Source organism: Spea bombifrons, chromosome 1 (assembly GCF_027358695.1).
Source record: "Spea bombifrons isolate aSpeBom1 chromosome 1, aSpeBom1.2.pri, whole genome shotgun sequence".
NCBI classification, from domain to species: Eukaryota; Metazoa; Chordata; class Amphibia; order Anura; family Pelobatidae; genus Spea; species Spea bombifrons.
The window spans coordinates 164320735-164341341 of NC_071087.1; the positions used below are offsets into that span (position 1 = coordinate 164320735).

General features: G+C 41.7%; 1 protein-coding gene across 1 annotated transcript; it reads right to left on the bottom strand.

Annotated features, from left to right (window-relative positions):
* Window positions 1-5783: 5783 nt before the first annotated feature.
* On the bottom strand, window positions 5784-9609 carry LOC128472830 (tyrosinase-like). Its single transcript, XM_053454794.1, has 4 exons — window positions 8833-9609; window positions 7937-8075; window positions 6277-6385; window positions 5784-5964 (listed from the first exon to the last, which is right to left on the bottom strand). The coding sequence occupies exons 1-4, from the start codon at window positions 9607-9609 to the stop codon at window positions 5784-5786; spliced, it is 1206 nt and encodes a 401-aa protein (XP_053310769.1).
* Window positions 9610-20607: the final 10998 nt, after the last annotated feature.

The following is a 20607-nucleotide window of genomic DNA, read 5'->3' on the forward strand; positions in this document are numbered from 1 at the left end:
GTTCTGGAAGTCCGCTCCCAAACGCCAAGGACTGGCAGTGTTTGGATGCTTTGCCCTGGGGTGAAACAGGTGAGCGGGTCGTCAATTGCCCACTCATTCGCCTTTCCCAATGCTGCTGCTGCTGCTGGTGGTGGTGCCAGCGTCTCTTCTCTGCCAGTTAGCTTCCTGGCTAGTGTCATGCCTGAAATGTCCCTAATGGAGAGGGTAGTTTCTCCCCCTGGTTGCACTTGCTGCGGTGTGGCAACGCCTGCTACCTCCGCCAATGTAGCCAGCTTACGCTAGGGCCTTGTGTCTGAGTTCTGGAAGTCCGCTCCCAAACGCCAAGGACTGACAGTTTTTGGATGCTTTGCCCTGGGGTGAAACAGGTGAGCGGGTCATCAATTGCCCACTCATTCGCCTTTTCCAATGCTGCTGCTGCTGCTGGTGGTGCCAGCGTCTCTTCTCTGCCAGTTCGCTTCCTGGCTAGTGTCATGCCTGAAATGTCCCTAATGGTAAGGGCAGTTTCTCCCCCCTGGCTGCGTCTGTTTGCGGTGTGGCAATGCCTGCTACCTCTGCCGGAGTGGCCAGCTTACGCTAGGGCCTTGTGTCTGAGTTCTGGAAGTCTGCTGCCATACGTCTAAGACTGACAGTGTTTGGGTGCTTTGCCCTGGGGTGAAACAGGTGAGTGGGTCGCCAATTGCCCACTCATTCGCCTTTCCCATTTCCTTTTCCATTTCATTATTTTCCTTCTGATACACAACCAACCAACCAAACATAACACACACAATAACACAAATAACACAGTGACATAACACATAAAACACATAACACATATAACCCAGTGACAAGTGACAACACACATAACACAGATAACACATACACGTACAATGCACAAATCACAAGGACCTTTCCTCTTGTTATTTGTCCTGGCCTTCATTTCTACACTCACTAGCATTAATGTTATAACTCACACTTCATACTATAACATTTTTCCATCCACATACCTGCTAACAGACCCAACTTTTTCAGGGACAGTCCTGCTTTTTTCCAGTCCTGTCCCATCTAATTTAGCTAAACTAGGCATGCAAATACATGTTGGTAGTTATAGCTCGGTAGGTAGCACTAGTATAAACATTAAATAAATATAATAAAGTACTAAATAATAAATCTAACTTTAAAATACATTTAAATAAACCCCTAATTTTTTTTTAAAACCCATTAAAATTAAAAATTATTTAGACATAATACATCTTTAACCAAAGCAGTGCACTGCTACTAATCTTAAACATAACCGTACTTTAACCCTAAGCTATTTTTTAGTTCTTGTCCAACATTTTTCCATCCGCATACCTGCCAACACACCCAAGATTTTGGTGGACAGTCCTGCTTTTTTCCAGTCCTGTCCAGTAAAAGTTGGGTTGTTGCAAAGTATGCCATTGTAAATAGGTAGCAAATGTTTTACAAGTGGTCCAAAATCAATTTAAAAATGTAAAATCCCTATTCTTTTATTAAACATCTATGGATGTGTGATTGTGTATGATAAACGGAGGCCAAGTTCCTTGGAGCATTTGTCTCTAGGTCATTTTGTGTACAGTACACCTCAGTACGTGTGTGCAACTCTATTGGTCGTTTCGGCAGGGGGCTGGCCTGCCATCAACAAATGAAGTGCGTTCTGCAATTCACTAGTTGATGCCAGACCAGCCCCCTGCCGAAACGACCAATAGAGTTGCACACACGTTCCTTCACGGCAGCTGCTGCTGCTCCGATGTGTTGTTAACCCCGTATTAACCCCTGCTAGGCAACCGGGAAGGAAACGAAGATTAAACGAGCACGAAGAATGTCCGCGAATATTCGCCCGAAGAGAAGACAGGAACGGGCGAATATTCGCGGAATACGAAGGTTTTTTCCCCCCGAAGACGAGCACGAAGACGAACACGAAGAGCCCCCTGGTGCCCAAGTCTAGTGAGTACTGGACCTTTGTTAAATTGTTTTGGGGAGTACCAATTTGTGGCTGGCAGTGGTGGTCCGGATATACAGACTGACTTTGGAGTCAAGCCGTGTGGGGTCTTATCAGACGTCAGTCTCCCCCAGAAAAAGGAGATATGTGATGGAGTGTGTGACGGAACTGTCCATCACTGGAGCCCCTGGAGAGGACTGAAAGCAAGCCTGCTACCCGCAGATTATGGGCCCTGTCTCCCTGCCCTGGCGAGTGGGACTGATGTCCTCGTCTGGGACCCGAACTCCCCAGTCTCTGAGTGCACCCCGGAACTGGTTGGTGGGACGGGTGCCCTTTGCCAGCCCCCTGCATCCACGGCTCTAGGAGCAATGGAGCTGTGCTCCCCGACTGAACTGGATGCAGACCCGGTTGGGGTCTGGCCCCAGTTCAGTCTTCTTTTTAAAAGGGGAGATATGTGACAGAATGAGCTGTCATACAGGGGCCCAAAGTACTCAGAGATGGCTCCAGCCTGGCTGCCAAACAGGCAGGAACTCCATTGTTAAACGAATCCCATTAACAGGATGGCTACCAGGGGGAGATTCAGTAGCTAAAGGGGATTAAAGGTTGGGTTGTCTACCTGTTTATCAATGTTAATTTATGTTAATGAAGGTCTGTGGCTATATCAGTCTGTTTTACAACAATAAATCATTCATTCCTGCTGTACTCAGTTCAAGGTAGTTGTGTCTACTTATTGGGTATACATAGCAGGGTTCCAAGGTGCGCATGCTGACTGGTGCTGGAAGTGATTCTGGGGACAACAGGAGGATACTGGGTGATCTCTGGGAGTTACTACAGCTCTCTTGGTGAACCCGTTACAACATAAATCATCTCGATTGGTTAATTCATTAAAACTATGCGGATATAGGCAGAAAACCGTTACAAACAAACATCAGGCGATACTTAGGCAATTTCCTTGTATCTAGAACAAAATGCCAGCCGGATATCTTTGCGGTTAGTAAAACTTAGAGTACGTATTTGTGTAACTTGTACTGAACGTCCTAAAATACTGCTACTTGCGTCTCTCGCATATTTGCGTGAGGTTTGACCTTTTATACTGGTCAGAGCCAGCTTATATTCACTAAAGCTAAAAGCGTTTCTTGCTGATAGATATATAGATATTATTTTGGTTCCATAACATGTCCATGGTAGCGGCAACCAGGGTTTTCTTTTCCAGCATTAAATAAGAAGAGATATGATTGTTCCTTTAAAGGGTCATGTATTTTTTTTCTTGATGCTTTATAATTACTCTGTAATAATTGGAAAGGGCTCAGTTGTACAGGATAGTCGTCTTTTATTGTTTGTTTTCTAAATATTCATTCATGAGGAAAAAAATAAAGGAAATAATACAGTAAAGACATTAAATTGTCCAATTGTGTATGTGGTTTAGAAACACTGAGAGTTAGAGCACAGTAACCGTATTAGAGCACAGTAAACGTGTTAGAGCGCAGTAAACGTGTACTTGAGGTTCCAAAAGTGCATGGTCTCCAAAGTATAAGCTGAATTGCAGATAAATGTTGTGCAATTAGGTTTGAAACTGGGAATTCTATGGTCTGAAATCAAATTTCCTCGCTCACATATTATTAAATGAATCCCATATATAAATAAAAAAGAACAAATAGAAATAACTGCCAGGGCCCGCCACACCATACATGATAACTAAGTAGCTACTTTCCATCCCTGGCTAGAGGGGGCGCTTTTGTGTTATGAATACAGGGATAATCCTGGAACCAGAAATATATTTTTCCTTGTAAAAGGGTTAAAGAGCAGGGGTATAGTGATGTCCGGATCATGAATGAATCGTTCATTTGATCCGGTTCTTTTTAGTGATCCGGATGAATCGGTTCACTAGACTGAACGATTCATTTGTAGCAGTTCAGTCTGTGAATCATGCAGCTGTAACCTGATCCTAGAGCTGTGAGTCATCTGCAGAGCACTCAGACACAGACTCTGGGGTCAGGTTACAGCTCATTCATTCACAGAGGAACGATGACTCAGAGTCAGAGACTCGTTCAAAGAGTCAAATGATCCGAAGAGTCGAATGACTCAAATGATTCGAATCTTACAGGGATCCGGATCTTACAAGGATTCGAATCTTACAGAGATTCGAATCATTCAGAGAATATTACTGATACCATACTTTTATAAATAAATACATTAATAATGTTCACACTGCCCCCAGGATTTAGATTCCCCTGAGTTTGCCCCCCCTTTACCTATAACTGCACCTACAGTTAACTTTATTAAATTAATTAAATTAACCCTCAGTCATCAGCATAAAATTAACCCTTATACCCCATCAACCATAACTGCCCCTGAAATTAACCCTAAAGATCCCATTAACCATAACGGCCCCTGAAATTAACCCTAAATACTCCATTAACCATAACTGCCCCTAAATTAATTGCATGTACTCCAGATAAATTACCTAATAAATTGGTATGGTTGATGGGGTCTTTAGTGTTAATTTAGGGGCAGTTATGCTTAATGGGGTGTTTAGGGATAATTTAGGGGCAGTTATGCTTAATGGGGTCTTTAGTGTTAATTTAGGGGCATTTATGCTTAATGAGGTGTTTAGGGTTAATTTGGGGGCAGTTATGCTTAATGGGGTGTTTAGTGTTAATTTAGGGGCAGTTATGCTTAATGAGGTGTTTAGGGTTAATTTGGGGGTAGTTATGCTTAATGGGGTCTTTAGTGTTAATTTAGGGGCATTTATGCTTAATGAGGTGTTTAGGGTTAATTTGGGGGCAGTTATGCTTAATGGGGTGTTTAGGGTTAATTTGGGGGCAGTTATGCTTAATGGGGTGTTTAGGGTTAATTTGGGGGCAGTTATGGTTAATGGGGTGTTAAGGGTTAATTTTAGGGGCAGTCATGGTTGATGGGGTGTTTAGGGTTAATTTAATAAAGTTAGCTTAAGGTGCAGTTGCAGGTAAAGGGGAATGTAAATCCTGGGGGCAGTGATTATTAATGTATTATTTATAACAGTATGGTGATATTCTCTGAATGATTAGAATGCCAATCAAGGCAGAGAGTCGTTCAAAGATCCGGATCTTACAATGATCCGGATCACTGTAAGATTCGGATCCCTGTAAGATCCGAATCTTTGAACGACTCTCTGCCTTCATTGACTTCACTGGAGGCAGGGGGGAGGATTCATAATGAAAGGGGCGGGGCCAATCGTTAGTGTGCCTGCACGGAGTTACTGGAAAACAGTAACTCCGTGCAGGCACACTGAGTGATCCGAAGATCCGGATCATGAATTGGATCATTTCAGTGAACGAATCGAAATGATCCGATTCACTTTAATGATCCGAACTTCTCATCACTACAGGGGTAGGCAGCAAGATTCTTTTTAACTAAATGCTCCATATGCAACAATAGCTCCCACAAGCCTTGTCATGGACACAGGTGTCTGGGTACAGATGCTTTGCCTACCCCGATAGAGTCCGGAACAGAAAATATGAGAATAATGGCAGTTTTACACATTGTCCGTTTAACACGGTGAGAAAAGTGATTACAATGAGAGAGGACTATTTATTCTCTGGGGTTTTGTGTATTACTGATAAAGTATATACGAAAGATTCAGCACAGATTGAATCTGTGAGGCTTCACTTAGCTAATCATCCAAAATGTAGAACAATTCATCCAATATTTGGAAGATGAGTATCTCTCTGCCGACCTGAGTGTCTGCGTCATGGTTATGTCTGGGTGCCCTTGTCTCTGTACTATCTAGAAAGTGTTTGTGAGCCGAGTGTTGGTGTGTCGCGTGGTGTTGTGCTCAGTGTTTGTCAGTCATTCTAGATTTGCAGAGTTACAGGTCCTGATATACAGAATATTTATATCCAAATTTAGTAGATACTTGAAGCAGATCTTTGTTTAAATAGCAGGGCAAGGACGGGGTGGAGCATTCATTGGGTCCTTGTCCCAGCTCATCATTGTTAGGATAACTACTTGAATTCCCATTATACATTCTCAGCCATACTTCAAAAATCCTACGGAAGACAAATGTGTAAGTCATGCCTCACAAGCACTTAACATTAAAATACTGTGTACCTTGCAACCACCTCATGACTTTTAAATAAGGGATTTCAACTTTGGTCTTTTCTAGATCTCTACTGAGGGGTCAGTGAATCAAACTGTTGTTGCCTCATTCATCCTTTTCTTACTTTAATGTCCAGTAGGGGCAAATCTCTGCCTTGTTATACCTCCTATGTTATATTGGTTTAGAACCCCGCCTCCAAATCTTTCCCAATTCTGACTCAGTCATTAGTTATTAGACACATGTGACTGGCAATGTAACTTACTTGTCACGGAAGACACGGTGCAACAATAATAATAGATCTTTTGACGTGGTTCCTCCAAGGTTGGGCATGTCCCTTTCTAATGTCTCCCCATCCGATGGTCTCACGAAATCTGCAATGCAGAAAATCCAGCATACGGCAAAATAAGTATGAATAACCTTGTTCTCCGTCTGGAGTTTATTTTCAAAGTATAGGATATTTTCAAGAGTAAGAATTTACCGTATTTGCTCGATTATAAGACTACCCCCCCAAAATTTGAACATAAGACTAACCTATAGCAAAAAAAAGTTTTACTAGTAAATATTAATTCACATGTAAATTATTTTTTCATATTTAATAAAAACTATGATTGAGAAAAATGCATGTTTTGTTTTTATTTCCTTTTTTTGCCACTCTGCCCCAGTTATGCACATCTGCCCCAGATATGCCCTATACCCCCTATATGCCACTCTGCCCACAGATATGCCTTTTAACCCATTTGCTACTCTGCCTCCCAGATATGCCTTATACACCTATATGCCACTCTGCCTCCCTGACATGCATTTTAACTCCCTATTTGCCACTCTGCCTCACAGATATGCCTTATACACCCCTATATGCCACTCTGCCTCCCCGATATGCCTTTTAACCCCCTATTTGCTTCTCCCCCCTGATATGCCTTATACCCCCTGCATGCCACTCTGCCTCCCTGCAATGCCTTGTGGCCCGTGCTTCAGACTCCCTGGTGTCTAGTGCGGCAGCCGGTGGAGGTCTGCGCGATGCAGACCTCCGCTGCTGTTGGCCAGTACTTCCACAGGGCTTCTATGATGGAGAGCCAACATCACACGACCTTCTGGTGCTCCACCAAAGAAGCCCCGGCTTAAGTGCCGGCAGCAGCGGAGGATGTCTGTGCGCATCTCGCAAACGTTCACTGGCTGTGGGATGCGCACAGACAACCTCCGCTGCTGCCGGCACTTAAGCCGGGGCTTCTTTGGTGGAGCACCAGAAGGTCATGTGATGCCAGCGCTACATCATAGAAGCCCCCAGAGGAAGCACTGGCCAGCAGCAGCGGAGGTTGTCTGTGCGCATCGCACAGACATTCACCGGCTGCCGGAGAGGAGGATCCAGGTCCCCTGTAGCACTGCGGGGGAACCGGATCTTAGTCTTGTAGTCAGACCTCTATTTGACGTCTTATTAGAAGACGACCTTGAATATAAGACGATGGTTACCTTGACTTATAATCGAGCAAATATGGTAATTTCACTGCATTGACAATGCATTATAAAGGGTCCAGCTCAGAGGTTGCCCTGCATATAAAGGGTCTGATTGGGTCTTCCTCATATTATGTATCTATGGAATATTACTGATTCTACACCTCAACAGCCAACATACAAAGACTTTGATTTCACAACAAACCCATTTAGGGCACCAATGTAGGGCCCCACCTGTGTATGCTGAATATAATGCCTTTCAAATGTGGTGTGGGTCCCTTCATTACTGACCCTCTGGGTTGAATGCTTCCTTCCCAACCAAGTACTTAGTGGTGAAAAATCTACCTGAACATGATTAGCTGCCAGCCAGAAGGAGGCACCATACATGATGCAAAGCATTATGTTCTAGGGACATTTGGCAGACAATGTATAATTCATAAAGCCTCGGGTTTACAGTATCAGGAGATTTGTACCTTCCAGTATATTTCGGATGCTCCTTCTTGCAGTACTGTCATGTGGATTGCCCCCTGGATTCCGGTGCACTCGCTCCATCTGAAAGTCATCCTCAGCATCTGGACAGGCACCAGGATTATCGATCCTACCGCAAAAGTCCTGGAAGAGAAAGCATATGCATGCCCACTTTATTATCATGTGACTGGGAATAAGGACAGTTTAAGAGTAAAATTTATATCTACATGGAAGACACAGGGGACAGTGACAATTTGTTACCTTGCCTCAAACTTAAAACTCCTTTTTGACAGATGTCAAAAGAGATGTTCAATGTATAAAAAGACCAACAAAAAATAATAAAACAATAATAAGAAATGGTGGGACTTCGGGAGGCTTCTCACTAAAAATGCAACTAATCAAAGGAACACCATTAGAATGCTGAGGTGTGTTCTGCACTGATACTGTCCTTTATTTCTTTGTCTTTTGGCTGTCATAGAAAAAGTGCCATGTCTTTTCTCATTCTTCTGGGAATGAGTTGTCAAGAGATGATGTCAGCCCTGTGTCCATGTCAAGGCTAGATGGTCTTTACACAGATATTGACTTACCTGAAGCAGTATATATTCTACTAACCTTCTCAGTCTCCTGATCTATCCTTTGAATCTCCTTTTGAGGCTCAATTGCCCCTAAGAGGCAACCTAAACTTCTCTTCACCCACTCACCACCCCCTGAAGACAATATTAATATTTGAAATACGACTTAAAATTTAGGTTGGTTATGGTGGGCATTAGCCAAGCTTTTTGTTCTTCCCGTGTTTTCTCTATTTAGTCCTAGTTAACAAAAAACAAATTAACCTTTACTGACTGCCCCCCAAAACTGCTTTATCTATTAAAAGACAACAAACACATGAAATTAGACTCACCATCCAGCCAACAAAAGAACTCAGGTGTACTGGAACATCATCAGCTCCAAATAACTCTTTGGCTCTACACATGGGGCAGTTAGTCTCGAGATATGGCAGACCAAAGTGTTCATCACCAGTCAGAAGCTGCATTTGTTTTTCTAAGAATAAGAGACCTACACGTTGCCTGCCTGGCAAAGCTGGACCTTGATCGGTATAGTTGTTATTAGGATCAATAATTGAGCGTTTTATCATGATTGGTTTCATGGAATAGTACTGTATCCAAGAAAAAACATCATAAATTGTTGCATCTACAAATCGATGTGTGTCTCGGTAATGCCTGTTTCCTGTGCTGAGGACAACAAAGTCCTCACTTTTTGTTGTCTTGGCCAGAGCCAAGTAACTGAAGAATCGTTGTTGTTCTATGCGTGACAATTCTCTGATCTCTTTGCGAACTATAGTTTTTGTTTGGTCACATTTTTCTCCAAAGTATCCAAACTTGCACTCCCCACAATTGTAGCTGCTGTAGTTACCAAAACACTCGCACGTACTGTCAAAATAATTTCGTGGCCACTTGAGACGGTCATCATAAGGCTGAGGAACTTGTCTATCTGACAGTGGCGTAAATACTACCCAGTCACGACATTGGCCACGGCCTGAGAGTGAACCACATGGACTTCCGTCTTCCCATGCTGGGCAGCAGCTCTTGGCCTTCAAAGCTTCTGGTGTGGTGCAAGCCCTGGGGAACTGGCTGTACACTGCACTCAGACAGAGGCTGAAGATAACCAGGCCATACATAGCTTCCTTCAGCTTGTGACACTCCTAAATGGAGAGAGCGAGTGCGTTAATACACAGGGAAGTGGCATATTCTTACCAAGGCGATTGGCCTCCCTGCACCGCTTCTCCTAATGGGCCGGTGCAATGTTGCTAGAAACTGACCCAGTTACACTATACAGACCAGCAAGGGACAAGAATAAAGACCTCTGTATGTTAAGTCTGAGGAGGGCACTTCCCAACTTCCATAGATACATCCCTGACACAGGAGACCCTGCTAATACAGCCTCCACGGTTATTAATTTAGTAAAGTATAAAACTGCATAAAATTATTACAGGCCTGCCGCACACAGCATTAAGTCAGATCACTTTTCTCAAACTCTACACCCCTAACCTTTTATTTGCGTACAATGGAAGCAGCCATCTTAACTTCCTGTTCTCAGTGTTGTGTTTTCTTTAATCAGTAACAACATCACTGGTAGAGTCCTTGATCAACATGTGCTCACAGAAAGCCCCTCCTACTCAGGGAATCCCCTGCCTATTAAAGTAACAGTCCTTTAATATGCACATATCACTACACTCAGGACCCTCTTTTTCTGCCCATTGTTAGAAATTCAGTAGAGGAGATTGATTATATCGCGCTGGCCTGCCACAGACTGTCACTGATTTTAGTTTCCCCAAGGTTAAATAGTCCCTTCCTTTAAACTTAATTAAAGTATATATAGCATACATCATAGAGAGAAGATGTAGATAGTAGATACCATATGCCATATACCCATATACAGGCGTTGTATACATCATACACCATATTCAGGACTTGTGTATATCATATACCATATACAGAAGTCATATATACCATATGCCATATACCGGAGTCATACATATACATTAAAAAGAAAATGTATATATATATATATATATACACCATACGCCGTACACATGAGCCGAATATACACAATTCTCCGTATATAAGGTTTGTATATACCAAATACAGGAGTCGCATATAAGTGATATAATGAAGTACCTGTAAGCTGCTCTTCTGTATCCTGGATGAGGTGCAGGTGAGATTCTGGCTCCAGGTGCCAATGATATCGGGTATAAATAATCGGGCCCAGGGGCGTGGAGATCAAAAATGCAAAAGTTATTTTTAGGTCCTGTGTCATGAATTCATTTGGATAATTTACCAGTATAAATGTCTTACTCTGTGGTTTCCAGTATGAATTAGGACGACACCAGAAGGTTTAACCACAAATAAATAATGACATTGTGAATTACTATGTGATTAATGCCTCAATAATTAATTAACTAATCACACCTAACATGCTGCCATAAATCTCTACAGGTTAAAGAGACAGGTACGGTCTGTACATAAAGGGGCTGCTAATAGCCCCCAGTAATATGCTATTGAATGAAGTGGGGACTGGTGCCGTCTATTCCCTTCTACGATGGACGTCACTCATCAACCACTTTAAAACCAACCGTCAATCTCTGTGCACAGAGATCATCTCCATGTGCGGCGTCAACCCAACCAAAGCCATTTCATTATCATTTTGGGTCTATTCACTAAAAGATCAGTCAAGTTAACCCTTAAGGCTTGTTTTCTGAGTGTTCTCGCAGAAAACTTGTAACCTCCACTCCCGTCACATTACAAATTCAAAAAAACAAATACAGCACCATAGGTTTTAACTTCCATTTTATCAGCCAAATGTTGTTGAGATGGACTCCATCCTCCCTACTAAGAGGGCTTTAGGTGTGAGGAGGGTGTGACAGAATCCTCCATCGCTGGGGCCCCTGGAGAGGCCTGAGAGCCAGCCTCCTCCCTATCGACTATGGGCCCAGGCCTTGTAGAGACTTCTGCACCCGGGCGACGCGTCCCGGAGGGGACTGTGACGCAACGGGTACTCGGGCGATGCGCTCTGTACGGGAGCGTGGTGCTGTGAGTCCCTCCGTAACGGACTCCGGCCGGGATCGTGACACTCTGTCTTTGTTTTATAATAAATGAGTCCTGGTTTCACCTCAACATGAATGTCGCCTGATGTTTGGGGTGGGCTGTAGCCATGCTGTGTAGCTAAGCTTCGGATAGCCACAGTGCCAATGCAGCTCCGGTGCAGCGACGTCCCTCCTTCTATCTACAACGCTGGTCCTGCCTGGTGCTGAAGGGTTTACCGTTACAGAGGGTAGTTGGGGATTTTTTTTTAACCTTTACCTCCGCCATCCCACAGGGCAGAAGGGTTCTACATATGTTTCATCCTCTATCCATTATTACCTTGAATGTAGCGCATGGAACCAGCGTAGCTAAGTGGAAGGGCCTTGACTGGGTGAGGAGGTGGGCTTAGGATAATGGGGTTAAGGGACATTGGTTAGGGGACTTTGGGAGGTCCTGTAAAAATAGGTCCCTCCATTTTGTGACTGGTGTGGGAAAGGTGCGTCTCGGTGGGAATGCTAGGTTTCTAAAAGATCTTGGACTGAAGCCCATGGTAAGATCATACATCATACATCATAGATCTAACTATCACCACCTCCACACACAAAGGGAATCATAATTAACTTTTATGGTTCTGGAACAAAAAGCCTTGACAAAAGTCAATTGTAATTTTTAAGATGAGAAAGGGTGTTATGTTTGAAATAGGATGGATGGTGAACAGAAAAAGATAGAAGATGTTACGATAAGGACGAGAGAGAAAATGTAAAACGAGAGGGCAAAGGATCAAGGGGGCAGGTAGTGGGGCAAGAGGAGAAGTGCAGAAACCTCATCTTCAGTGACTGGAGAGAACCAGCTTAATATAAAGGAGGAATGAGAAGTGGTAAAGGCTAATAAAGGGAGGTAATCTTATTCTACAAATAGCGCCATGGAGGAAACATCTTAATCAATCCAACAATGTCTGGTATCTGTACATTGGAAATCATTTTTTGGAACTATCAAACCCACCTTATTCATTTTTTGTTATATTGTTAAAGCAATAATACTGCATTGTGTATAATGCACGTACTTAAATAAAAACCGAGTGAAAATAATAAATCTTTCCATTGGACAAATGTTCTATAATTTCTCAAATGTATCCCAAATATAAAGATGATGGCCACTAACAATAGAATGTACAGTTAATGGGGTTAAGGGCTGGATCTCTAGATTGTAAGCTTGCGAGCAGGGCTCTCTCCACCAAATGTATCGGTTTGTCTTAGTCTGTCAATTCTTGTCTTGTCAGATCCCTTGAATTTATGGATTGTATTAAGCGCTGTGTAAACTGTTGGCGCTATATAAACAAAAGATAATAATAATAATAATAATAATAATAATAATTGTTTCGCCTGCATCACTCCCCGTAGCCTGGTATTTCCCCATCACATTACAGCGAGCTGCCTGGTTATTCCAGCAGGAATGTAAATTACCTGCTGGCACCCGGCCCTGTTCTATGCAATCATTAATTGAAGTTACATAATTGCTGAAATTCTTTTAAATACATCCCAGTTCTGTGGAATGTTGGGAGGAAGCAGGGAGTAATCATAGTGATTACCAGAATAATTCAGTCGATGTTAATAAACCTTATAAATAGACATATAACGATACAGTGAATGTTTCTTGTGGTCTAGTCATTAAAGTCTGGTTACAGGCAAAGTCTCGGAAGCAGCCTTCCTCCCTGGAGTGTGGTGGTGCCATGCGGGTTCGGTTGGGCCTGGTAAGGCCTCAGGTGTTTCTAGTCTTCAGATGCTGAGTTGTGTGTGGGACGGAGCTGGCATACCGAGCAGCGTAGGGGCAGTATCAGGACCCGGGCAAGCAGGTCGGTTAGGAGCCCAGTTGCAGAGGATACCAAGGGCTAGTAAAGACACAGGAGGCTGTAGATATATATATACAGTGAAGGAAAAAATTATTTGATCCCCTGCTGATTTTGTACATTTGCCCACTGACAAAGACATGATCCGTCTATAATTTTAATGGTAGGTTTATTCAAACATTAAGAGACAGAACAACAACTAAAAATCCAATCCAAATCAAATAAGTTAATTTGCATTATACTGAAGTATTTGACCCCTTTGCAAAACATGACTTAGTACTTGGTGGCGAATCCCTTGTTGGAATTGCAGAGGTCAGGCGTTTCTTGGAGTTGCCACCAGGTTTACACACATCCCAGGAGGGATTCTGTCCTCTTTGCAGTTCCTCTCCAAGCCTCTAAGGCTGACGTCTGGCAACTCAAACCTTCAGCTCCCTCCACAGATTTTCTATTTGATTAAGGTCTGGAGACTGGCGAGGCCACTTCAGGACCTTAATGTGCTTCTTCTTGAGCCACTTGTTTTGTTTTGGGTCATTGTCATGCTGGAATACCCATTTATGACCCATTTTCAATGCCCTGGCTGACGGAAGCAGGTTCTCACCCAAGATTTGACGGTACATGGTCCCATCCATCGTCCTTTTGATGCAATGCCATTGTCCTGTCCCCTTAGCAGAAAAACACCACCAAAGCATAATGTTTCCACCTCCATGTTTTCCCTCCACGGTGGGATGATGTTCTTGGGGTCATAGGCAGTATTCCTCCTCCTCCAAACACGGCGAGTTGAGTTGATGCCAAATAGCTCGATTTTTGTCTCATCTGACCAGAACACTTTGACCCAGTTCTCCTCTGAATCATTCAGATGTTCATTGGCAAACTTCAGACAGGCTGTACATGCGGGCACTGCAGGATTTCAGTCCTTCACGGCGTAGCGTGTTACCATTTGTTTTCTTGGTGATGATGGTCCCAACTGCCTTGAGATCATTAACAAGATCCTCCCGTGTGGTTCTGGGCTGATTCCTCACCGTTCTCATGATCAATTGAAATTGAGATCTTGCATGGAGCCTCTAAAAGATTCTAACACATTTAACATCTCTTCTAACCCCAATTAAGAAAAGGACCATATGTAATTATTGGTATCGGCAATAGAATAGGTCAAAGATATGTAATCATTGTTCATAAATAAATGATCATTAAGATATATTAATAGGTTTCAATGATAGGCTTCAGGGTTTCCTTGACCTTAAATATAGAATGAAGGATTTGCTGAACAGGCATTCTATAGATAGGATAGTAACTTGTTAATGCATGGTATAGTTGTAACTGTAAAAGGGCATTACAATATGCGTACAGTGACCACCTAAAATAGGGTTTAGACGTGTAAAGATCTTAGTGAGCATGTTTACCCAATTAGGGGAAGACCAATAGACTGACATCATTATCCAAACCACATATAAGCTAGGCATTTGTAAGACATGGAGAGGCATGGGAAGAGAGGTTGAGAGAAGATGTCATTTCGTCCTGAGGAATCTAAAAGAAAAGAAAAAAAAGAAAAGACTAAACGTGATGACGTAGAGATGACAGAAGACGGCGAGCCGGGACCTTTAAAAAACCGCGAAAACACAGACAGGACACAGATTGATTCTTGAATTTCTCCTGAGGAAGCCGAGACAGAAATCAGCGAAACGCGTTGAGAAACTTTATAATTATCGAAATTTGGACTTTACAAGGACTTGCTGATTACCCATTTACCTTTGTGAAGGACACTGCTTTTATGCATAACCCATATGTTATGTCCATCTGTTTGTAAGTTTTTAATCTATATTTATTAAACAATACCTATTTTTATTGCACTATTTCGTTTCCTATGTTCTACACAGAAGTTCCAAGACGAAAAAGAGTCTGGATTTTTGACGAGCGATCACTTTCAAGTACACTTGTGAGTGCAACAAATATCTTAATTTTGTTTTTTCGTTCTAACTTATTACACTATATTTGTTCATTTTTTCCCACATATCTATGCGCCCCGACCTTTGTCTATATGCTGCAGCGTGGTAGAATGACCCCCAGAGAAAGCCCTATACGTCCCAGAGCTCGGTGGATCACAGGCATCAGCTTGCCTGTGTCTGCCGAGATCCGAGTCTGTGACACGCGACCCCAGAGCCCGGCGTTCACAGGCATCAGCCTGCCTGTGTCTGCTGGGACCTGAGGATGCAGCCCGGGATCCCGGAGTTTGCCGCGTACGGGCAATAACCTGCCTGTGCCAGCCGGGACCGTGACACTCTGTAAGATAACGATTGTCTATGTATCCCCCATGCGCTATATATTAATGTATAGTAAAGATAAGTCTTTATTTCATATACAAGATTTCAATTTATTTGTATCTTTCACACAGAGTCAAAGTTATCCTTATCGCTGATCAACCACCTAGAGATAGTCTCCATATATCTGAAGAACTACAGTCTATGTCAGAGGTTTTTACAAAAAGGACAGCCCCACCTAAGGATTTGACCCACGAACAATCGATATTGAAAGGACCACATAACCCATCGGGGGAGTCACCGGACATAATCCCAGTAAACGTTTAAGGAATTTTGCACAATAATGCGACAGTAAATGTAAAAGCAAAGAGGGCTCTTAGAGGTAGCCGTAACAGAACCATTGTTTAAAAAAAGGAATGTTTTACAAGACATAACAAAAACCACACATTTACGTGTATCAAAACAATTAAGTCCTTTACACCACTTACCAAATAAAAATAAGACAAAAGCAAAAAAATAACCCCCCCCCAGTATTCTCAAAGTATATTAGAATGCGGTTTGTGGTGTATGAATACAGTCGCCTTCTGGTATGAGCTCGAAACCTGTGCTAAGCGTACACTTGACAGGTTACATAAGGGTTTGGATACCTTGTGTTGAAACAAGGTAGACGTCTCAACCTCTTACTTCACAGGGTTAGGGAACCGTTTAGAAGCGGGTACAACCTCGTAGCTACAGACACACAACGTGACTGCCGATACAACATACTGTTTACCACATGCTGGGAATATACGGCCTGACATTTTGAATCGTTTATCGTGTATTGATAAGGCTACTGCACACTTTCGCACAGGGATTCATTTGTTGAATACAGCGTGACTAGGCATGGCTGGTGGGGTTTTATCTCACAAACAAATGCGGTATAGACATATTACCAAACGTAGAGCTAAGTCAGTAAAACGATCAATAAAGACGTTGACACGGACAACACGTTTAACACGGACTAGAAGTTTACCTAAAACAACTTCTGATACAGAACCTAGCGTGGCACCCAGCACACCCCCGACCTGAGCATGTAGCTACACTTCCTGTTTAACCCTTTACACCCCACGCAAATGAGACACCGGCGGTACCCCTAAGGTCTCCTGCTTTTGATGTTGAAGTAGAGCCTGAACCGCAGAACGCTCAAGATGTTTTAGATCCCCCTGTATTTTTAGAGCATGTTGAGCAGCGTCGCAGGGAACTTAACCATTTTAATGCTGTTGAATATTATGAAGCTTTTCGCTTTGTAAATTTGGAACACATACCATCATTTGCTGAGGCTGTACATGATGCAGTTCAGGGCCTTTTAAGTACAATTATGCCTGATATAGGTCCAAATGATTTTATCCAGTTACGTCTGGATGCCGATGGACTTAATAGACCTTTGTATTCTGTTAGGAGGTCTAAGAACATGTTAAACGCCGAGGACTTTTTGAATGCCATGGCTAACCTGCTTCAAAGCAACGCTGAAATCATAGGTGGCGGATCATTGATACTTGTTATTGTTAGGAATAGAGCCGGTGGTGTTGTGACTCAGACACCCTACAGCCGCATGATTGCCACAAAAAGGCGCTGGCTTTATGATCTAAACAACGATGATAATAACCTGTGTTTGGTCTCTGTGCCCTCTTCGCTGAGACAGATACCGCTGACTCTGTATTGTTGGACAGAGCGAGGGACAGCCATAAAGCTCTGGGTATCCCTGATGGTCAATTAGTTTCAGCGAAATACCCGCGTTTGAAAAACATTTAAAGGTGACAATTAAAGTGCTGTATCACAATCGTGTGTCATGGAGTTATTTCCATACCGGTGGTCTGTGTAAAGACAAGGTTTTATTTATACACCACGAAGATAATTATGGTATATAACAAATTCGATCATTCATCGGTGCAAGCTACTTTTGTGATTACTGCCGCACAACGTTCCGGCACAAAAACAAGCATTCATGCATGTATTTTTGTAAGGCTTGTCACAGACAGGATTGTGTAGAAGTGAAAACTGAGGTACCTAGATGTCCTCGCTGTCGGACATTTTGTCGCTCACACGATTGCTTAAAACAGCATCTACTCCTGGCTTCATCCGGCACCATAGATTGTAAGCAAAAAAGGTATTGCGACACTTGTGGCCATTACACAGACATGTCTAAGCATGAATGCAAAGGGTTAATTTGCCAAATATGTTACGCGACTGTAGATACGTTTGACGGCCACATCTGTTCCATGCGCAAACACACCAGAGGAGCCCACTGAAAAATATATTTATGATTGAGCGTATGCAGGAAACCGGTGTCCATTTACCCAACTACGCTTACGCATCAGAGTTGGAGGGGGATAACTACTAGGAGTTTCAGGGGCCATCTTGTCTAGAAACTTTTGTCACCACATTTATAGACGAGCCATTTCGTGGCTACACATTTATAGCCCATAACGCTGGCAGATATGACTCCTATTTTGTGGTGAACCAGATGATTAAGGAGAAAATTGAAATTAAATTACTCGCTCAAGGAGGGAAGTTGTGTAACCGCGTCTGACTTGGGTATCGGATTCATAGACTCTTTACATTTTCTACCCATGAAGCCTAGTAAGTTGCCTTATGCCTTCTGTAGGTCAGTCTGGTTACGAGCAAATGATAACTAAATGTGCATGAACTAAGTGTGAGTGGATTTTCTGCTGGCTATTTTAATATCCTCTCGGATACTGCACTATTTTAAGTTTATTTTTTAGAACCTACAAAGAACATTAAAGAATATTAAAAGACACTTTGCATTCAACATGGGTCCGATTCATCCATTATTTTTGTGAGTGCAACATTTAATTCACATACAACATTGGTTTTACACTCTACACTATTGGTTTTGTTTGTTTTTTTTCCCTTTATGTATCTGCGCCCCATTTTTGTTTGGTTCGTTGGAATTTTCACACCCTGAGGAGGAGTGTTCGCTTTTTTTGGGCTGCTGCAGTCTTATCAGGGAAGTATTATATCACCTGTTTATTATATACACAACACGTGACTTTAGGTTTATCCACGTCTTTTTATATATATTTTTTCTTCCTCACCCCTAATTCACGTTAACTTATGGCTTACTCTAGAAACCAGTACACAAGTTCCAGAGAACAGAGATCACAGACACTAAATAGTATTTTCACACACGAAAACACGGAAATTAATTCTCCCACCAATATGTTCATACAGCTAAAGAGACTAGCAGAAAAAGAACTTAAAAAGTGGTGGGAAATCACTTTTCTTGAGCACTACATTTATAATAAAATACCGAGAGGTTTAAGAATTAATAAATATCCAGCTTTTGGACAAAATGATACATTGTTCATGGATAAATGGAATAACATCTTAGATAGATGTTCCACAGATTTAATGACACTATTAGTAGAAGTCCAACAAGAAAATTTAAAAAATATTGAGTCTGAAATTAGACAGATTGAAGATAACATACATCAGAACATAGAAACTTCCGAAATAAAAAAAGAGAAATGACGACTTAAAAATAAAAATACAAAAGATAGAGGAGTCTATTATAGACAATAAAAACAAAAAATTAAAAAGATCAGGAAGATTATCAGAGAGGGAACAATAGAATACCTATAAAAAAAAATCACAATATACAAGGGTTTAGAAAAAACTTTAACCAAGAAAATAAACAGAAAGGGAATTTCTCCAAAAATCAGAAAGATGGAAATTTTAGAAAACACTCTTAATAAATTAAAAGACATTTACACCACACACAATAGGCCAAATGAACAGCATGAGAGAATTTAGATCTTATAATAAATCAAATAATGAAAGAGATCAAAGGGATAGAGTGCCTGTATGGGAAAGACATCAGGATAAACATATAGAACACAATAAAACACAAGATTCAAGACAGTCTTTTTTAGAGAGGGAGCGATACCAAAAAGAAGATCCAGGAAGGGAATGGAAATGGAATCTCCCAACCAGAGAGAATCAGAACAGATTCCAGTTATTTTCCCAGTCCCCCATAAAAAGAAAGAACATTTTCAAAGACTCAGAGGACAGAGATTTAAATCTAAAATAGATTCTAATGACGACATTATTATTTCAAAAACTATTATTCTTAACCCCACTGAACTCAAGCTACTTTCAAAAGGTCTCAAATTTGCCCCAAATAAAGGCCCAAGCGGTTTTGAACTTTTTATGGATACACAGAAATTCTTACGAAAATTAACCATCAAGAGATTTTCTATGAAAAAAGAACCAAATATAGAAAAAAATGAATGTGTGCAAATAGATACCATCACTCATACAGCTTTTAAACCCAAGTCTAATTTTTTCCCACATCAAGAAAAAAGCGAACATCTACAAGTTTCTTCGGATATGCTATTACAAGAATTCGAAAAAAATCGAAAAACAAACTAAACGAAAGCATAACCTTAGAAAACAGGAACAGATGAGTTTAAAAACACTAAAGGAAAATAAACAAATAGTGGTTAAAGCTGCGGATAAGGGAGGGTCCATAGTCATTATGGACAGAACATATTACCTACAAGAAGCATATCGTATCTTAAATGATGAAATAACGTAGAAGGAACTAAAAACAGATCCCACTAAACTTTTCCAAATGGAATTTAAAGAGATGCTATTTGAAGGTAAAAATAATGGAGTTCTGAATAATCAAGAATTCAGTTTTCTGAATATAGAATTCCCAAAATTGGCCATTTTTTATTTTTTACCTAAAATTCATAAAAATATGACCACCCCTCCGGGGAGACCCATAATTACTGGGATAAATTCTCTGACCAGTAATACATCTCAATACGTTGATTTTTTCCTTCAGAAATACGTCACTCTCTCTCCATCATATATACGAGACACTAAACACATATTGGAAATTGTGAAAGAGATAAAGTGGTCATCCAACTATATATGGGCCACAATTGACGTTGCATCCCTATACACAGCAATACCGCATGAAAAAGGAA